General features: G+C 37.3%; 2 protein-coding genes across 4 annotated transcripts in view; both read right to left on the bottom strand.

Moving 5' to 3' along the window:
- The window catches only part of TPMT (thiopurine S-methyltransferase), a 121,082-nt gene that overhangs the window by 33,253 nt on the left and 68,831 nt on the right, over positions 1–18,998 (bottom strand). The gene's annotated exons all lie outside the window — the stretch shown is intronic.
- Positions 824–12,910, bottom strand: DEK (DEK proto-oncogene). 3 transcript variants are annotated; one of them, XM_072411631.1, is made up of 11 exons: positions 12,583–12,882; positions 11,223–11,400; positions 11,017–11,115; positions 10,581–10,690; positions 9,437–9,531; positions 9,226–9,346; positions 7,175–7,378; positions 7,033–7,087; positions 6,184–6,350; positions 5,982–6,050; positions 824–5,256 (listed from the first exon to the last, which is right to left on the bottom strand). In XM_072411631.1, the coding sequence occupies exons 2-11, from the start codon at positions 11,389–11,391 to the stop codon at positions 5,245–5,247; spliced, it is 1,101 nt and encodes a 366-aa protein (XP_072267732.1). In that variant the 5' UTR covers positions 11,392–11,400; positions 12,583–12,882; the 3' UTR covers positions 824–5,244. The 3 variants fall into 3 exon arrangements, with proteins under 3 accessions (XP_072267732.1, XP_072267731.1, XP_072267733.1); XM_072411630.1 differs by having other exon boundaries at positions 6,949–7,087; positions 12,583–12,873; XM_072411632.1 differs by lacking the exons at positions 9,226–9,346; positions 9,437–9,531 and having other exon boundaries at positions 6,949–7,087; positions 12,583–12,910.

The following is an 18,998-nucleotide window of genomic DNA, read 5'->3' as shown; positions in this document are numbered from 1 at the left end:
GCTACTAAGAATGTTTGGCCTTATTATTTTCCTCATTGCTGGCCTTGAACATCTGGACCCTCGGAAATGCAGTTACTCTGGTGACTAAGCACAAGAAAATTTATCATATTAGAGATTTGTAAACCGTCATGTAGGTCCTCTGGCTAAAATAGATTCTGAGCCACTGTATGAGGACAAATGTTTAGATTTCTTTCATTCCAAAAACTTGATCAGCATAAGCTCCATGGTGTCATGATTCTACTAGAATCTTTCATAGATTCATATACAGAAATCCTAATTGTGCTGGAAGCTCTCTGTAGATGATTTGTTGATACAATCTGCTAGAATCTGTCGGAGGTAAATGAAAACAATGCAGGACCTATTAATTCTGCAACCAGATAGAGATTCTGTGATTGTGCATTGAGGAAGACTGGGTGGATCACCATGGCACATATTTGGTTAAAAAGAGGGATTTTTCTTTTGTCTTATGGCTTTACATAGTACTCCCATGTAATCATTCCCCAGAGTAAGGGAGAACATATTTGCAGACCCCACAACACTTGGAGTTCTCCAAAGGTAGACCTTCCTATAATTGGGGGGTAAGTAGGGAGCAGGTATTACTGGGTATGTGCGGATTTAAACATGTTGCTCCCATCCTCTTCTTTCAGCTTAAATAAACTGCAAGTTAATCCTAGTCATAGGTTACAGCGTGGTAGGGACATTTTTCAAGTCTTCATTTGATGGAATGGAACCGAATTAGTCAACTGTCAAGCTGTCTAAGAAGATTGTGTAAGAGGATCACATGTTCCAATATACACCAAGAAAACAAATGCTACACACAAAGTTTTTGTATTAAAAAAATTTATTTTTACATAAAATAATGAAACCTTTAAAATGTACATAAAACACACTTTCAAAATAAACACACCAGCTATGGACCTTAGTGTCCCAAAACAAAAAGTTTTACAGATGCACCAATCTTCCACTAAAACATAATTTGGCATTTCTTCAAAAATAATGTAAATAAAGTTAAGATTTACTAGAGTATGCAGTTTATACCTCAGATTACCCTAAACCTCCACATTAGCTTTACCCAAATGTGTCCAGATAAGACTTTTATGAATACTTACCTGACAGAAGCTCTGGACTCCTCCCAGCCCCAGATATATTTACACTGACCATCGGTAAGTTGTTTGTTGACATCAATACTGATTAGATTATTCTGACCAGTCACTTGCTAGGAAACATTTCAGTGCTGTGCTGAAGCAGTGTACAGAACCAGATATTAAAAAGGGTGACTTAAGAACATTATGTTCTATTGTAGAATTTAAGGGCAACTTTTAAATAAAAATAATTTATGAAGACAGCACAGCATACAATGCATGTATGTGCACTGTAATTACCTCTATTTTTTCATTTGATGGACCGGCATGCTAAAGAGCTAACAGACAACAATGGCTGCAAAAAAAACACAGATTGTGGAGTGTGAACCCAGCCAAGGTCCATAACTCCTGGTGTCTGAATATTTGTCCTGGACAGAGACTGTTGGGTCAGCATGATAACCACCTAGCATCTTCAGCAAGAAGTCAACAATAACAACTTATTCTCTCAGCACTAGTTTTTCTAATTTTTGGGGATATTCCATCAGAACATACCTTTAAGAATTTGAGCCATTTTTATTGAACAGCAAATGTTTTGAAATGAGCCAAAGTCAAAAATGTCTAAGATAAAAAAGATTCTGCAACAATTATCTACATAAAAGTAACTACCTTAACATGGTCAGCAAGCCTGATCACTTTTCTAGCACCAAGATACTGGTTTTGGCACAGAAGTACACTGCTTATAAATGCCATGCCTACAATCCAGGTAACCTTTTGTAGGACAATATGATTACCAAATTACAAGGAACAATAGTACTGAATGTATGCTGCCAAAGCTTCCTTATTTACAGCAGATAAGATTCTCCCAACACCTACTTTTTTTTTAAAAAGGAGTAAACCCTGCACAAACAGGCAACAAACCCAACAAAAATAACAGCTATAAACTGGCTCCAACATTACAAGAACCCAGCAGTGGTATAGGAAGTAGAGTTATTGTTTTACAAAAAAATAAAAAAAAAAAATCAGGAAATGCAAGCATTAGCTACTTTTTATACACAAAGGTCAACTAGAAAAAAAAAAATGAATAACTTTTTACTAAAGAATGCATTTGTGCATCAGAAATTCCACCATTGTGTCTGTACGCTAGCACCACCATTCTTCATAGCACCCTATAAAACTACTGAAATTCCAGTTTAACTTTTCACCTTTTCTGCTCCAATCGCTGATAACTGCACTAGGATCACTGTTGTGTGGGATGTAAGGAAGGCCAATTTGAAAGTGATTGTGACAAAATGATTGTGAGGACCACCTACCATGTCCTATTACAATTATCAAAATTTAAGAGGAATTTATATTTGAGTTGATGAAATATCAGAAGATACATTTAGATAATATCGGTTATAATCGGTTTTTAAACTGTGCAAAATGGCCGGAGCAGACCCCACTAGCTTTAAAGTCCTTGTGCATTCGGTTTTGTTAGCAGTTAAAATAATTGAGACATGGAAAATATTGTGCAAATTAAAAGCATATATTGATATAAGGCCATGCAACCTACTGAATAGATAATGTATTGTCAAGCAGCTAGATAAATCTCTAACGGAACTCATTTTAATACAGGCTGATATTCAAAAATCCCGCAACCGCCTGAGGAGTGCCGAATTTTCGAAAATTCCAGATTTTTGAATTACCTGTAATTATAATGTATTAGCGCCATCTAGTGGCAACCGACAGACACAGGCGGCATCAGTTTTTGTTGTTTGAATCCAGGCTGTCCCTATATTCGACCCGAAAATGGCGGTTCATATTCGGGCAGACCTGACCCAAAAAACACGGAATTCAAGTTTCCAAATTTGTTTTTCAAAAAAAAAAAAAAGTGAACTCCAGATGAACGCTTAATGGAGTTTCTCCTTTGAGAGTTCATCTGAGTTCAGTTCCCACAGTTGAATCAATCGAATAGTTGCTGAATCGAACACATCTATTCGACCAACACATCAGCATCTTCCTTTGTGAGAATGCAAGGGCTATTCAAGCCAGAAAAGTGAAGAATCCGGATTATGGATGGCCGGAATTATGATTGTCAACCTGTACCAACACAGGGGCTTGTAAAATGAGGCCAGGGTCACACCACTGAGATTAACTTCATGTTTTGTTAGTAAAACTCAATTTAAAACTTCAGCAATTATGGACGTGGGGAAAGATAGGAAACTCCATTAGATTTTCATTGTTTGCATTGGAGAGATTTCCTTTCACTAAATAATATGGTGATCATTTCTAACCAAACCAAGAATTGGGATTTCCCCTTAATTTAGAGCGACATCCCCATATTTCTTATATTTTCACTGAAAGCTGGGGGAATTCTTGCCAATGTGAACACAGACAACAATACCCTAAAAGAAGTTCCAATAATCTGTGCCAATTATCCAAAACAAACAGAAAAACGTTTAGTTTTTCATTCACTATTTGCTCTTCCTTACACCTTGGCACTAAAATTGCTCATGTAACCCTAACCAAATGAGTATGAGATGGGAGAATCTTTCTTTAAACAATCTTGATGGCTATTCTTTACCACCCTACCATCCTTGACTTTACTTGTCGTCCAGCAACAGAAATTTTCCAACAAACAAAATCCACAAAAAAAAAATATAGAAGAAGCAGTACTATTATATAAGCCTTGGGCTATTCAATAAACCCGTAGATGTTTTAGTATATTCTAAATTAAATCCACTCCCCCCCCCCCCAAAAAAAAAAAAACAACAACAACAACAACTAGATATTACATGAAGGCTTTTGATAAAAGCATATTGTGGGGTAACCAAATTAAATTCTTAAAATGTTAATTTTGTCAAATCATGCACACATTTCTCATCCATCTGAAAATGAAGCTTATTTCCACAGTTAAGACCCCCAACAGTAAAAGAATATTATGTAAAAAAACTTTATGTTCAACAAGAAACAAAAATACAAAAAGAGCATCATGTACATGCAAAGGTATTGGATATTAATATGCAGAGTGCAATGAAATAGTGATAATGTCTATTTAAAATCTCACACTTTAAAGTTAGGATAACAAAAAGGAACTTAAACATGATCAAATCCTTCGTATGTAAAATGCGAAAAATATATTCAAACTAGGGAGAGGTTAACACACAGGACAATACACCACCAAAAAATTTAAAAATCACATGGTCAGTAATGCCTTCTAGTGCTGGAAGGTAAGTTTTAGCGTCAGGTCAAATACATTTTTAATTCCTGAAGCTACAGACAGGAAAGATGAATTTCCTGATCAAATTCAGATCTTTATTAAGACAATGCCTTAGGTGGAGTAATTCACATCAATCATTTAGGTGTCATCTTCATTAATCTGACAATGCAAAACTAAGCAATTGAACATCACCATGAAAGAAACATGCAGCAAGAAATACAGAGGCTGCCTTTCCAACCACTTCCTGAAAAGCTTAGAGGCCTGCTTCTGCATGCAACACTATTTACCAAACAAATACAAAATGTGGACTTCAATTAGTAACTAGGGTGAAGCAGTGTTTGTTTTGCATACCCAATTGAGTGTGAAAAAAAATAATATTGGATGCACATTAATGAATGATTGAAGTGAACAGGTCATTTTATTCATCCAGTCAAAATGATCACACTATTCCTTATGTAAATTAAGTGAGCCAGAATTTGTGATATACATACTTGTTCCAGGTCAGTGACTAAGAATACCAAAATAAATGGATCAGAATGACAGCCAGAACATTGGTATGTTTTATGAGAAGGAAGTCAACAATAGCAGACTGGGTGTTACAACAAGTTTCTTTAAATCTATTTTCAGCAATGTAGAAATAATAAAAAAATCTAACTCAAGTGCCTGCTGTCTTCCAGCTGCAATGTCAATGGATCTCTAAACTAGAATATGGAAAATATAAAAGAGCACAGGAGAATAGCTAAAAGTACAGTTGAAAATTACTGTAAAAATATGTTTTAATTAAGCAATTTACATACGCCTTTAAACTCAAAAAAGCAAAATCTGCTTAAAAATACACTGTACCCAAAGTGGTAAAAACAAATACATTTTTGCTGGTGTCAGATTCTCAGAGCTTGTGATCTGAATGAATTTATTCCAACAGTCCATGTATTTTCCACGTATAAAATATAGTCCTCTAGAGAATCATGAAATTAGCTGTGAAATAAAAAAAAAAAAAAAAAAACAAACACTTAAAATTTAGCAGTGCTTATACCTAGATGAATAGTAAAAGCTCATTACAAATTAAAATACATATAATGTACAAATAACCTTTTTCACCAAAAATCTGCCAACACAGGACATTGTAGATTACATTAAGCTCCAATATGCATATTTCTGTACTCCGTACACATCTCCCGCAACTTCCAACTGATTTGTAAGAACACCCCTTACAGTGACCAACTAAAAAAATAGCTAGGGGTGGCATAAGTGGGGTGTGTGAGACATTAAACACTTCTAGAGTTTCATTATTAATATATATCCCAGACAAGCAGTAAAAGCATGTTCTCAGTAGTTATAAGCATTTTGGAGAAATTAGTTTCAAATTTCAAAAATAGGAATGAGAAAGATCATGATTTGATTAAAAATATATGATGTATGATGCCCCCTAATGCCTTCCAGCAAACTGCTTAGTCTTATGACTAATGGATAGAACAGGGGTGACCACCGTCATTTCCTGTGGAGAATGACAACATGGTGCCTACTGCTTGTCCTTTCCCATCCTCTCTCCACAGAACGAACACAGCTGTGAGTACAGCACTCATTTCTTCTACTGTCACTCAAGAAAGAGAATTTACAGCAACAGAAATGTAACATTTATGTACAGCTCAAAACTGTAAGATTTTACTTACAGTGTCTATTATGGTTTGTGATATACATACCTCCTTAACTGTAGCCTTGACAAATTTTTTCCTTGAGGACAGGTCATGAGAGGGATAGCTCTCATTCACCTAGATAAGCAGAACAAAAAAAAAAAAAGGAGAAGAGATTCCAAGCATTAATTACTCAAAACATACAGCTGTGTTAGAAGGGAACAATGCTGACATTTTTAAAAAACAGAACACTCAATTAACTTAAGTATACCTTTTTGCAGATTTGTTTCATTGTGACTTCTTCAAGATTTGCTTCTGCTAAAAGCTTTTTGACGGTTTCTCGGATCTCTTCATCAGTGGGTGGTTTTTTCAACTTCTTGATTAAGGGCTCATCATCCGAGCTGTCTTCAGAGTCACTTTCTGATTCCACATTTTTTTCTGGTAACATATTTATTAATACATAATGATTGTGTTATGCAAAATATCCTCACAGAATTTACCATGTAGCTACATGGATTGGTAGACAGTATGCCAAAATGATAGTATGAATGATCATTCCATGATAGGCTTCTCACAAGTACTTTTCCAGCAGCTACAGATTCCTTCTTAGCAATTTTATTTCTGAGAAAATTAATTGAATTCAATAAAAGGTCAATAATACATCAATCTGTGGCCCATTTCCCTTTCAAGATAGCTCTCTAGTGTTAGAATCCCTAGATCCTCAAATTATCGAATACAGTATCAGTAAACGTCCATGACACACCAGTGTAGGACCAGTGATAAGTGTGGAATGTGGAAAATTATTTAACTGCAGCTGAACTAGCCTGGGCACTAGTTTGGCTCGGCATATTTGGATGGGTTGCACAGAAATACTATAGATGCACTACATAGTACTGAGATAAATACACTGTAATTTTTACCTGCTTAGACTGTGAAAATGTATATTTTTATTTCAGTTAATGTGTGTTCAATAGAGCCAGTGGTCAAAACCCAATCATTTTAAGCTAATTATCAGATCACTTTAGCTCTTGTTTACCCTTTTTAGAACTGGCTTGGCTCTTCTTGTTTGTTGTACTGCTGTCTGCTTTCTTAACATTTGCAGATTTTGTAGCTTTCTTACTTTTGGGTGTTGATTTTGGTTTGGCCTTTTCTTTTTTAGCAATTTTCTTTGGTGGCTAGAATAAATAAATTAGGATTAAATAAAATATTACAAAACAAAAAAAATAATTTATAAAATAAAAATATATTTTAATGGTCTATACCTCCTCATCTTCTACCTCCTCCTCTTCCTCCTCACTTTCTTTTTCTTCCTCAGATGACTCTTTATCCTTCTTCTCTTCTTCACTGCTAGATTCGTCAGTCAAAATCACATTAGATTTACTGCTTTTAGATTTTCGTGCTGAACCTGAACTGCTGCGTTCTTTTTTACTGCCCTTTGGAGTCTTTGACTTGGATTTTGGCAATGACTAAAAAGTAACAACAAATTATATATATATATATATATATATATATATATATATATATATATATATATATATATATTAGGGCTTATTCTTACATGTGTTACATGCAGTAAAAGTAATTTCAATGAAAAGTTTCTATGTGGTTGATTCTCATCTATAATAAAAATGGGGTAAAATGCAAACCAATTGTTCTCTATTATCAGATAATGTATTTTCAATCTATTTATATGATCCTTGAGTACCCAAAGCTGCCAGACAGCTCTATGTTTAAGAAGAGTTCTTAGGCTGCATACACACCTGCAATTGTTTGTCACTTGACACATTCTTTCATTTCCAGCAAGAAATGAGTGACTTTTGATCCAACAAGCACTGAACACACAACGCTGTTCTACAGAGAGGGGAGCAGCACCATTGACCTGTAAAGCAGTTAGTGAGGGATCCATCAGGACTACATGCTGGAGTTGGTTATCCCAGCTCCATTACTGGCATCTTATGACGCAGGGAATGTGCAAGAGTAGTCATGTGCATTGGTGTACAAAAAACAAATTTGGTAGTTGACAGGTTCACTTTTTTTTTATCCCCCTATTAAAAAAAAAAACTTGCTTACAACTTGCTAAAACTTGCTTTGTCTGCTTACAAATTGATTTGACAACTATTGTTCTGCTTTAAGTGGACTTATGAACTAGAACCCTAGCCTTTTTGGCTAAACCTTGCAGAGAAGTATTGCTTCTCTACATCTTTTACAGATCTAAATAAAAATGTAATTAAAAAAATATCAAATATAACTAAAACAATACAGAATAAGGTAGCATAAGGTAATTATTGATTCTGAGATCAGAGTAGTCTCAGATTCTAAGGTACCTACCTGGAATACTTACACCTACTGCTATCTAAGCAAGTTATATGGATTTGAGACTCAATGACCTGTATTTTTAAGTGCTGCATGTTTAATGCACAGAATGACTATGCCTTCATACATTAAATATAATATTGCAGTGTGAAGTTGTGTTTCTTCACTATGCAAAGTTATAAAGTTCCTTTCCTTTTGACACCACACCCATTTATTAAACCACATGGGACAAATATGCCAAAATGCATATTTGAACTTTTCCTAGTTGCTGGGTGTGAAGTCTGTTTACAAAGTGCCGCCCTGGAATTCTTCGTCCATCTTAGCCTCAATGAAGGAAAATGTCCCTTCTGTGCATGGCCAAAACCGACCACGAGCCTCCCGAGATGCATGATGTAGGTATCCCCGGAGGCTCTGCGCTCTCATTCCATCTTGATCGCCACTATTACACCTAATATTATGCACTTAATATTTCTCTCTCTAAAATATATGTATAAATATAAATGGGTTGTCTACCCTTTTATGTAAAGTAAAAACTTGAATTTAAGTCCGCTTTAACCTAAGGGACAAAGGGAAACTGGTTAAGATGAGCTAGACCAGGGGTGCTCACACTTTTTTGGCTTGCAAGCTACTTTTAAAAATGACCAAGTCAAAATAATCTACCAACAATAAAATCTTGGACTTAACTCCTGTGCGCAGTAGTTTATTTTGAAAAGCAGGGCTCCGTAATCTAGTCACGTTGCCCTGTTTGTGCACCCCTGAGCTAGACAGTTGTCCTCCGCACACTTCCTCCAGTACTTTGGCGATTCCTCACAGTTCTTACACTTTATATTGTTAAAATGAGAGGGAGAGGAATAAAGTTGTTTAACAGGGCTGTGCTGACACAATTTCACTTAAAAAGACGACAACAAGAAATTAGGACCAAAGTACATCTATGGAAGATTAGCATGAAGCCACATTTCATCCAAATTTGGTCTGCGAGTATACTGTGATCATTCCTTACTTTTCCTGTAGATTTTGGCTCCAAGAGGAAAGTCATAATTCTAGAAACTAACTCAACGTTTGTACCAGATTTTTCCAGATCAAGAATGCCACAAATATTTTTCAAATCACTCTTTTTGAACCTAGAAATAAAAAGCAGGAATATGAATCTCAGTGGTAAAGTTGAGGGAAGTATATTACATAGAAGAGACCTGACCAAAAGTCGTACATACTTTTTAAGCATGTCTTCCTTCTTTTTGTACTGTTCACTTCCAGCCTCAAATGAAAATCCATTAAACTGACCAATATTTTTTTTTACTAGATTAACCTAAAACATAAAAACAGTAAATGTAAAAAATGTCAATAGATGGTTTAATTATCTGAACTAAACTTATAATTTTATGCACTGTGATACAGATATGAAACTTTAAAACTGGACAACAATCCATAGGAGCAACAAAAGGGCTATTTTTAGCTATACAAAGGGAAAACTCTGCTTTTAAATTACCTAAAATGTTACATGGGGTGCAACATAAAAAATACATACATGAATTTCTGAGCAAAATGCACAAATCAACTGCTAGTTACAATGATTGTGCGACACCCAGAAATGTCACACCAATACATTTTTTTGTCTACTATTTACACTATTTAACCTCCTGGGTGGTTCATTTCTGTCTGGAATTATAGGTCTAAAATCAGAACATTGTCTTTCATAAAAATGTATTTTACAGTATAATAGTATGAGTATAATAAAGTGTGAAACACAAAATCATGTCAAAATAATACATTTAAAAAAATAAACTTTGACATGATTTTGCATTTCAAACTTTATTATACTTATACTATTATATTATGACTGTAAAAAACATTTTTATGAAAAACAATGTACTGCCATTATACATTTAAATTCAGTGTATTGCATTCAATACAGGTATTTTCTATTGAATGCAATACAAAATAATTTAAAATTCCCGCCACACCCCTAGCGATGGCTGTATGCACCGACGTCACCGGGAACTCCCGGGAAACATCAGCGCACTCGCCGTAAGACAGATGGAAGAAGAGGACGTGACCAGAGGATGGCAGAACACTTTTTAGTCACCCCGAGTGTGGCTCGGGGGTTACCACTTTCAGCGGGTTTTTTTTTCCCCGGAGTCACAATCGGAGGCTTACTGCTGGGGAGGTTAAAAGAATTTATTGAAGCATTGTTCTGTTCAAAACAAATTTTGTGCCGAGACTGTCTAGCAACACTACATCTTGGTAAGATGCAAGTAAACCTTGAAGAGCTGCAGGAAAAGTCACAACATGTTCCATGTACTTGCGCAGAAAGTTAAGATTTTACTTGAAAATAAACTGTTTGCAAGACATCCTTACTGTGCCTGGTCGATTAAAAAGCAGGCGATGCAAAAGCCGCAACTCCTCACATTTCTTCTTTTTCAAGAAGTAGTAGATACGTTCTATATCATGCAGTTTCTGACCCTTTCCTGGAGAAAAAAAAAAAAAAACACAATTTACATATTGTACAAAATAAATTCCTAGCTTTATGGCTTAGTTGAACTACAAATTACTATTCACCCTATTTACACAGATTAGATAAACTGACGTTTTAAAAGACACAAAAGCCACTACTAAGGAGGATAGTGAACAACCCCCCTTCCTCCATTTGCACCACGCACAAACAATACAAGTTTATGCTTATAAACAATTGTAAACAGTTTCCCAGTTGGCTCTTCCCAATCTAACTAAAACACAGCTACCATGTCATTGTATTTTAGTTGTAGGGCCTTAGCTTTGTTTCGGTTCACTTTACCTTCAGTTATGACTGGCTCCTTCTTTACAACAGTCATTTCCAAACTCAATCGCTCCACCTTTTTCTTTTCTCTTTTACCCTCAACAATAAGACTTTTTTCTGGAAAAAAAATAATTAGATGTACATCTCAATGGAGTTCATGTTTGTCTGAAATATCACATTTTGTTATGAAACACTGCAAGTTGCAATTTTTGAAATGTACACACCCTTTTTATCATCATCATCCTCGTCCTCTTCCTCCTCCTCCTCATCTTCCCCCTCTTCATTTTCTCCTCCATCACTTCCATTAGCAGCATCTTCTGTAACCTCTTCAGTGGCCTGCTCCACAGTCTCCGTTTCCTCTTTTGTCACATTATCTGATACATCAGAAGACATGTTCGGTTTCTGCAGGATTAAAAATATGCTTTGGGAAACCAAGTAAACATAAAATACATGACAACAAAATTTATATATATAATCCCAGTCAATCTCCCATCTCTTTTTACACTTGGGCTGACAATGAACCATAATGACCCTTAAGATGCAGTACATTTCCAAAAGCAGCACTCTCCAATACACAAAAGGCACTAAAGACCTATTTTCCTGTTGTATCGTCTGCTGAAAATATACAAAGTACAGCACCTATGACATCCCCATTTCTGGTTTGGTGCCTCTAAAGCCTCGTTGTGCTTTGCCATTTGGGGATGGGTGGGTAGCGCTCCCTCTGCCGTCATGGTAGCAAGGCCATTTCAGTTAATGGCTGGTGACATGAGCCTTTAGAGAGGACAAAACACTAAACAGCTGCACAGGTAAGTAGCATGCAAGATATGAAAGATACAAAAAAATAAAAAATAAAGGTGTGTGAAGTTTAGCTTTAAATGTTTTGAGGGTTTGATCTAATAAATGTTTTGAGTGTTTGATCTATGAAACCTTTGACTTAGTAAACATGTTTTTTCTATTTGCAGAGCTGGGCTATGCATAGAAATTAATTAGTAGAAGCAGTATTCCCTGCAGTAATGACAGATCCCCAGACATGCAGAGGCGGGAAATACAATGCTATCTGCTGCCAGCACCTGACACCACAGCAATGTCTGACAAGTGACAAACCTCATCAAGGTTCCCCCCTCCAGCATCCAATCAGCATTCACTATGCTGGAGTCCGACCAGGGAAACATGGATTCTGATTGGATGCTTTGGGGGTCCAGACAAATTAAGAAGTCTTCATTGTAAGAGGATGTATGCAACAATATCATAACAATAGAAACAGAGAAAGTCATATACAATAACAAGGCAGCACTACAGGGGTATAAGGGGGTGATTGGGCTGTCATTAGAACATCAAGGATGGAATCACTGGCAGCCTGGTAACACTAATACACCTGAGAATAGAATGACTGAACACATGACTGGCATGCCACTGACATGTCACACACACAGGAGAGACACACAATATACACACACACACACAATATGAGGAACATGCAGCGTCAGAGGCAGTCTAGTGACAGAGACAAAGCCTGGTGTGCTTTCCCAGTGTGTGTACACATGACCCCATATAACACACACACGTAGGGCAGCATTGACCAACCTGTGTGCCCGCACAGAGATGGCGCAGCGGGAAGATGGCTGGAGAAGCCTTGGTCACACTTGGCGGGATGAGACGAGTAAGAGGTCCTGCTGACAGCGGTCACGGAAAGCGCTCGCCACCGATAAAACTATTCCGAGGAACCCTACGGGAGAACAGCGCGACCTGTCTTGTGTTTTTAAATATTTATTTTTATTTAAAATGGCGGTGTCGGGGCAAAGCGGGAAACCGGCGACCAACCACAAGAGCAGAGGAGGAGCCGAGCCGGGGGAAGGAGGGACCGGAGCCTGCTGGGAAAGCTACGGGGGGCGGGGCCAGAGGAAGAGTAGAGGAGCCCGTTCAATAGCAGAGGAGGGGAAAGGGGCGTGGCCAGTCTGCTTCTTAGAACGGGGCGACGCACAGCCCGGAAGGGAAGCCTGGATTTGCTCTGTGTTTGTGGCGGGTCACAGGGAGGAGGACGCGTAGCCAGGAAAGGCGGTCCGGGGTCACACAGCACCTGTCACTGGGAAGGAGGTGACCGGAATGGGAGAGGATGGCTGCGCTTCTTACCAGCTCTTTCCATTCTGCCTGAGCGCCAATTATCGGTCACGTGTTTCTCCTCTTCACAAACCACTCAAATTCACACCTGTGACGTGAGAGAGATGAGGCGGCTGCCATGGATTTCTTATCTCTGAATTCTCATTGGAGGGTTTTCCCCCTGACTTAGTACATAAAGTACAACTCTAGCTAGAAATCCTTTAATGAAGAGTTTCTATCTACATTGCACCTTTTTGCTTTGTTTCTGTCCTGTGAACAGCAATATGTACATTTAGCTTAGCACTGACATGCAGACCTATGGTTACAGAGCCAAGCTCTAATTTACACAGCGCATGCGCCATTTCATTAAAAGCAGAACAAAAATCCAAACATTCACTGTATAAACTGAAAAATGTTTGAAAATTTTGCTTTCCAGTCGCTAAACTAATATTTAGTTGTCTAATCGCTGTTTCTGGGGACTGTTGCACGTTTATTGCCTGGAGCCGACCAACTACTGTGAACAGGTATTCCAGCTCAGGATGATTGGAGTACACAATTCATTTTGTATTTCTTAGTTTTGTCTTAGTTCTGCACATGCGTGAGATCGACACTTTTTTTTTCCTTTTCATGAACGGGCTCTTTCTGAGCAAGCCCGAGCATCCAAGAGCCTCCTGGGATGTCTGATGTAGGTATCCCGGGAGGCTCTGTGTTCCCATTCATTAAGGGGGTGGTGCTGCACTTTTTTTTTGCTTTCAAACCCTTTTCTATAAAGTGAAAATTCTGAGTTTAGGTAGGCTTAAATAAGGGCTGTAATTGACACCTGCTTTTTTTGAGTGATCTCACTAATTGAACTCTACGCTGCCATTATTGGGTGTAATATTCCCCTTTCACTTTCTGCAAAGAAATAACACAATTTTGTCTTCAACTTGTAATAGAATTTGCAGTGTACCCAATATTTTTTCTATACAAAAATAAAAGCTATTATAAGGATTTTGAGTTTTATATATATTTTTTTTTTTTTGAACACAACTGTACCTCATTTGGCGATAAGGTATCCATTTATAATAAACATCATTAGCTTATCTATAAAATATTGACATGGTGGTATCAAACGCCTGTACAATAATAGTAAATCATTGAACTTCTGCTGTTTGACATTACTTCATACATGTATATTGTATTTTTTATTATAACTATTTTCAAAACACTTGTATAGTCATCAGTGTTATCTCCTTCTAGTCTAGATGTTTTGTTCTATATCATATTTTTTTTATTACTGTAACTTCCTGCTAATTGTTACTACATCTACAACCCACAGAACATTATGGGCTCTATTTATAAATGATTCTCCTGTAAACTTGTCTAAAATTTGCTGATATATGACCCAATTTCTGCACTTCCCAATTCAGTTCCTAATGTTCCTAAAAAAAAAAAAAATACCTCTTCTGCCACCTAGTGGCCAAGCACTTTGTGGCAGTAAACCTGTGAATGTGGCAAATGTTAACAGATCCATTAAAATTGCTATGTGACAGCCCTTTCTCAGGTTGCTAGTGCTCAGAGGACTGGAAAATCTATGCACAGAGCGATGGTGATATTTATACTACACACAGTCTACACAGAGATTTACTTAACCATGCAGGTATTCTTGGGACTTACACCTGTTACAATTGTTTGCAAGCTCTTTGGTAAAAAATACAAAAAAAATGCTTGATCAATTTTACTTGCACCCCAAGACACCCAAGAGATGTACCTACAAATCTATCTAAACAGTGGTGTTTGATTTGGAGATATATGAGATTTTGCCAGAAATAATATACATGCTATAGTATCGGTTGGGCTCTGCACTGCTAATGCACTAAACTAATAAATACAGGCAGGTAAGAATCCCTTTTTTGCAGAAAGGAGAAGAGATAAATTGTTTCTGTAATAATCTGCTTGCAGATTTTTGCTTTAAACATTCTGCAAATGTATACTTTTGCATAACAATGTTACATGCTAATTTTCTGTAGGGGGATGGAAATAGCTAGTTTAACTGACCTCGTCCCTTGTTACCCCAGCAGTTCCTCTTATATGCAACTGGCTTATCGCAGGCTTTTCAAAAACCAATGTGGGTTTTGGTCCTATTCCCTGGCATCATCGTGCAACAATCCACAGCATTTTATTAGCTTTATTAAGTTTCAAGTTTTACTTGTAATTGGTCCACTATTACCAAACCTTTCCAACCATCTTCTCCCTTCAGTAGCTTCTGGTTAACTAGACATTTCCAACACTTCTTTACACTGTATTACACTCTCATGTCATCTACCTCTCTATAGAGTTTAACTTCTTTATTTTTATCTATTTTCCTTTTTTTCCTCCCGCTTTTCTTACTGTTGATGTCTCTACTATGACATGCCCACTACTACATTCATGACACTGTTACTGTGGCCCCAGGAAAATCTAAACGATTGCAAAATCAAGCAAAATCACCTCCTTTGATCACTTGAGGTTGAAGCTTTTAGAAGTGGACTGGAAGTAAAGAAGAATGCAAGTTAAGCCCCAGGATTCTGTTTGGATCCTCATTCCTCTAGTTATTTATCTGTAACTTGTATATTATACTAGTATAGTAACTTGTATATGGGTCTAAATTCATATCTTCAAGTGCAACATATGCAATTCAAATTAGTGCATATGTAATATCTACTGGATTAAATTGTTTGTATGTCTGATTGGTTTTTAGCCTTACATAAATGTATAAAATGGGGTAAATCCAAGATTTAAAATGCCTATATCATGAAAATTGTATTCAATCAATTATGAATGCATTTAGGGAAAAATAAAAGAGTAAAACATATTTACATGATCTGTAAGTTTTCACTTTGCTTAACCATTTTAGCTTTTGTGTCTTCATGCCCCTTTTAGACTGGAGCCATTTTTTACATTTCTACTCAGTATGCATTATTTTGCCCCCAGGTGCCAAATGTCCTGACAACTTAAGCTCACTGGAATTGATTGATTGAATGATTTTAAATCTAATTCAGCCTGAAGGAAAGATGGTATTTCTGGTTGAACATAGCTGGATTAGTGGGAAACACTGCAGCAACAGGCCTTATTTTTATCTTGTACTTTTTTAGCATTATACATTTCACACATTTACTTATACAGTGGGGTCAGAAAGTTTTCAGAACCCCTTCAGTTTTTCAATTTTTGCTATGTTGCAACTTGATACTACAAATGTTTTTTTCTCATCTATCTATGCTTATTACCCCATAATGACAAAATGAAAACAGAACTTTGTAAATTTATTGAAAAGGAAAAAATGAAAATATCACATTCACATAAATATTTAGACCCATTATTTAATAGTTAGCTGAAGCTCCCTTGGCAGCATTTCTGGCCTTGAGTCATTTACAGTATGATGTAATAGGCTTTGCACATGTGGATTGGGGGATATTGTGCAATTCCTTACACACTTAGATTGGATGGGTAAAGTCGGTGGCCAATTTCAGCTCTCTTCAGAGATGTTCAATAGGGTTCAAGTCAGGGTTCTGGCTGGGTCATGCTTTGGCATTCACAGGGTTGTTTCTTAGCCACTCCTGTGTTGTATTCATTGTGTGTTTTGGGTCATTGTCATGTTGAAAGGTAAACCTTTGGCCCAGGATTTCATTGAGGATAAAACTGTACTTCCCCTCAACCCTGACCAGTCTCCCGGTCTCTGCTGCTGAAAACACCCCCACATCCAGTAACCACCATGCTTCACTGTTTGGATGGTATTGGGCAGGTAATGAGCAATATCTGGTTTCCTCCAGAAATATTGTTAAGAATTGAGGCCAAATAATTCAATCTTGGTTTCCTCAGACCAGGGAATCTTGTTCCTCACAGTCTGGGAGTCCTTCTGGTGCTTTTTTTTATGATTTCAACTGAGGAGAGGCTTCCATGTAGCCTCTCTTCCATAAGGGCCAGATCAGTGGAGAGCTGCAGTTATGGTTGTCCTCCTAGAACTCAGTCCCATCTCCACACAGGATATCTGGAACTCAGTCTGAGTGACCGTCGGGTTCGTGGTCATCTCTTTTGCTAAGTCAATTCTTGCTTGATTGCCCAGTTTGGCTGGGCGACTGGTCCTTGGAAGATTCCTGGTTGTAACAAACGTCTTCCACTTCAGAATTATGAAAGGCAGTGTTTCTTGGGAACCTTCAGTACAGCAGACATTTTTATAGCCTTCCCCAGATCTGTGCTTTTGTTGTTTGTTGATTGTTCCTTAGCCACTCCTATGTTGTATTCATTTTTTGGGTCATTGTCATATTGAAAGGTGAACCTTTGGCCCGGGTTTTCATTAGGATATATTTGTACTTTCCTCTATTCAGCTTTCCCTTAAACCTGACCCGTTTCCCAGTCTCTGCTGCTAAAAAACACCCCTACATCCAGCAACCACCATGCTTCACTGTTGGGATGGTATTGGGCAGGTAATGAGCAATACCTGGTGCTATCTGTGCTTTGTAACAATCATGTCTCTGAGCTCTCCAGGCAGTTCCTTTGACCTTATGGCTTAGCTTTTGCTTTGATATCACTGCAGCTATGGGGGTTTCCATAGGCAGATGTGAGTCTTTCTAAATCATGTCCAATTAATGTAATTTATCACAGGTGGACCCAAATTAAAGAAAAGAAAACAATATAACTGGAAAAAGTGAAACCACTGTAGCTGGGTAAGCTGATAAGAATTTCAGCAAAAGGCCTTGTTTTCATCTGATAGGTTTTAGGGAATATACATTTTACAAATTTTCATTGAGAAAACAGAAAAGAAGTTCAGGACACTAGTAGCTTTATAGCGCAGTTGACAATCACTTTCTTAAGTACATCTGAATCTAAAATACTACTAAACTGTGCCACTTGTTTAGGCTGCCTCGTTTCATGCTGCTCAGATGTTGCCTCTCTTCAATTCCTCCACTAACTGCCAACTACCAGAAGAATCCAGGTTTATTTTAAAATTCTCACTTATAAAGCTCTCCATACAATTTTATCCCATCTATACATATCTCCACTAATTCCATGTTACTATCTGGCTCATATTGGCTTTTTGTTTAGGCTCTAAACTACACAGTGCAAGCGCCATGTAGCTTTGAGCTCAGCTCAAGGCAAGTCAAAGGAGATAAAGCAACACCTAAGCATGCAGGGGTTACATTATCCATTTAATAATCAGGACAGCCATCTCCACAGTCCTCTGAAAAGATGGCGGCTCCCTGGGGTGCAGGGATGACATCAGTAAGTATGTGCCATAGTTGGCAAGTATGCTGGGCATACTTACTGTGTACAGCAGAAACTCACCACCCACCAACCAGTTTAGTCCCACTAAACTGGTTGGTGGGTGGTGAGTTTCTGCTAATCTAAGTTTTTTAATAAGGTTTTTTTTACCCAAATGTTTTAGAAATACCTGTTGATTTTATCCTTTGCAACATACTGCCATGGTATAACTAATTTTACATTGGGACACAAACACATTATTTAAATACTCAGTCACCTGATAACCATGAGTTGCTACTTCAGTGTAGAGCAATGTGTGTGCAAATGTGGAGCAAGATAAAATTCCACTATTGCCCCCCAGAACCAAAACCAAATCAACAAAATCATATCTTGTAACGTGACTACAGAGACATAAGTACTGAACTGACACATGCAAAAACACATCTACAAAAATAATTACTGTACTGACACAGCCATTAACATGTATCTAAAAAAAATGTGCGGAACTGAAACATCTAGAAATGTCTGAAATCTAAAAAATGTCCTAGACCAGCACACAGCAGACACAATTAAAATAATATCTAGAAATATAGAATCAGCACCATAATGACAACATTGGAAACAAGTCTGCAGCAATTTATTCTGTACCATACTGACAGCGCCAAAAACGTGCCAGAAATAGTATT

This window comes from Pyxicephalus adspersus, chromosome 5 (genome assembly GCF_032062135.1).
Source record: "Pyxicephalus adspersus chromosome 5, UCB_Pads_2.0, whole genome shotgun sequence".
Taxonomy (NCBI): Eukaryota; Metazoa; Chordata; class Amphibia; order Anura; family Pyxicephalidae; genus Pyxicephalus; species Pyxicephalus adspersus.
This window is presented reverse-complemented; position numbering and strand designations above follow the sequence as displayed.

What these genes read in the sequence shown, in the direction of transcription:
- DEK (XM_072411630.1), bottom strand. Translation starts at nt 11,391, where the DNA reads ATGTCTTCTGATGTATCAGATAATGTGACAAAAGAGGAAACGGAGACT. An exon ending in AAGGAAGACATGCTTAAAAA is followed by an intron (nt 9,347 to 9,436) that starts GTATGTACGACT and finishes TTTTATTTCTAG; the next exon opens with GTTCAAAAAGAGTGATTTGA. An exon ending in TGAAACAAATCTGCAAAAAG is followed by an intron (nt 6,051 to 6,183) that starts GTATACTTAAGT and finishes CTGCTTATCTAG; the next exon opens with GTGAATGAGAGCTATCCCTC.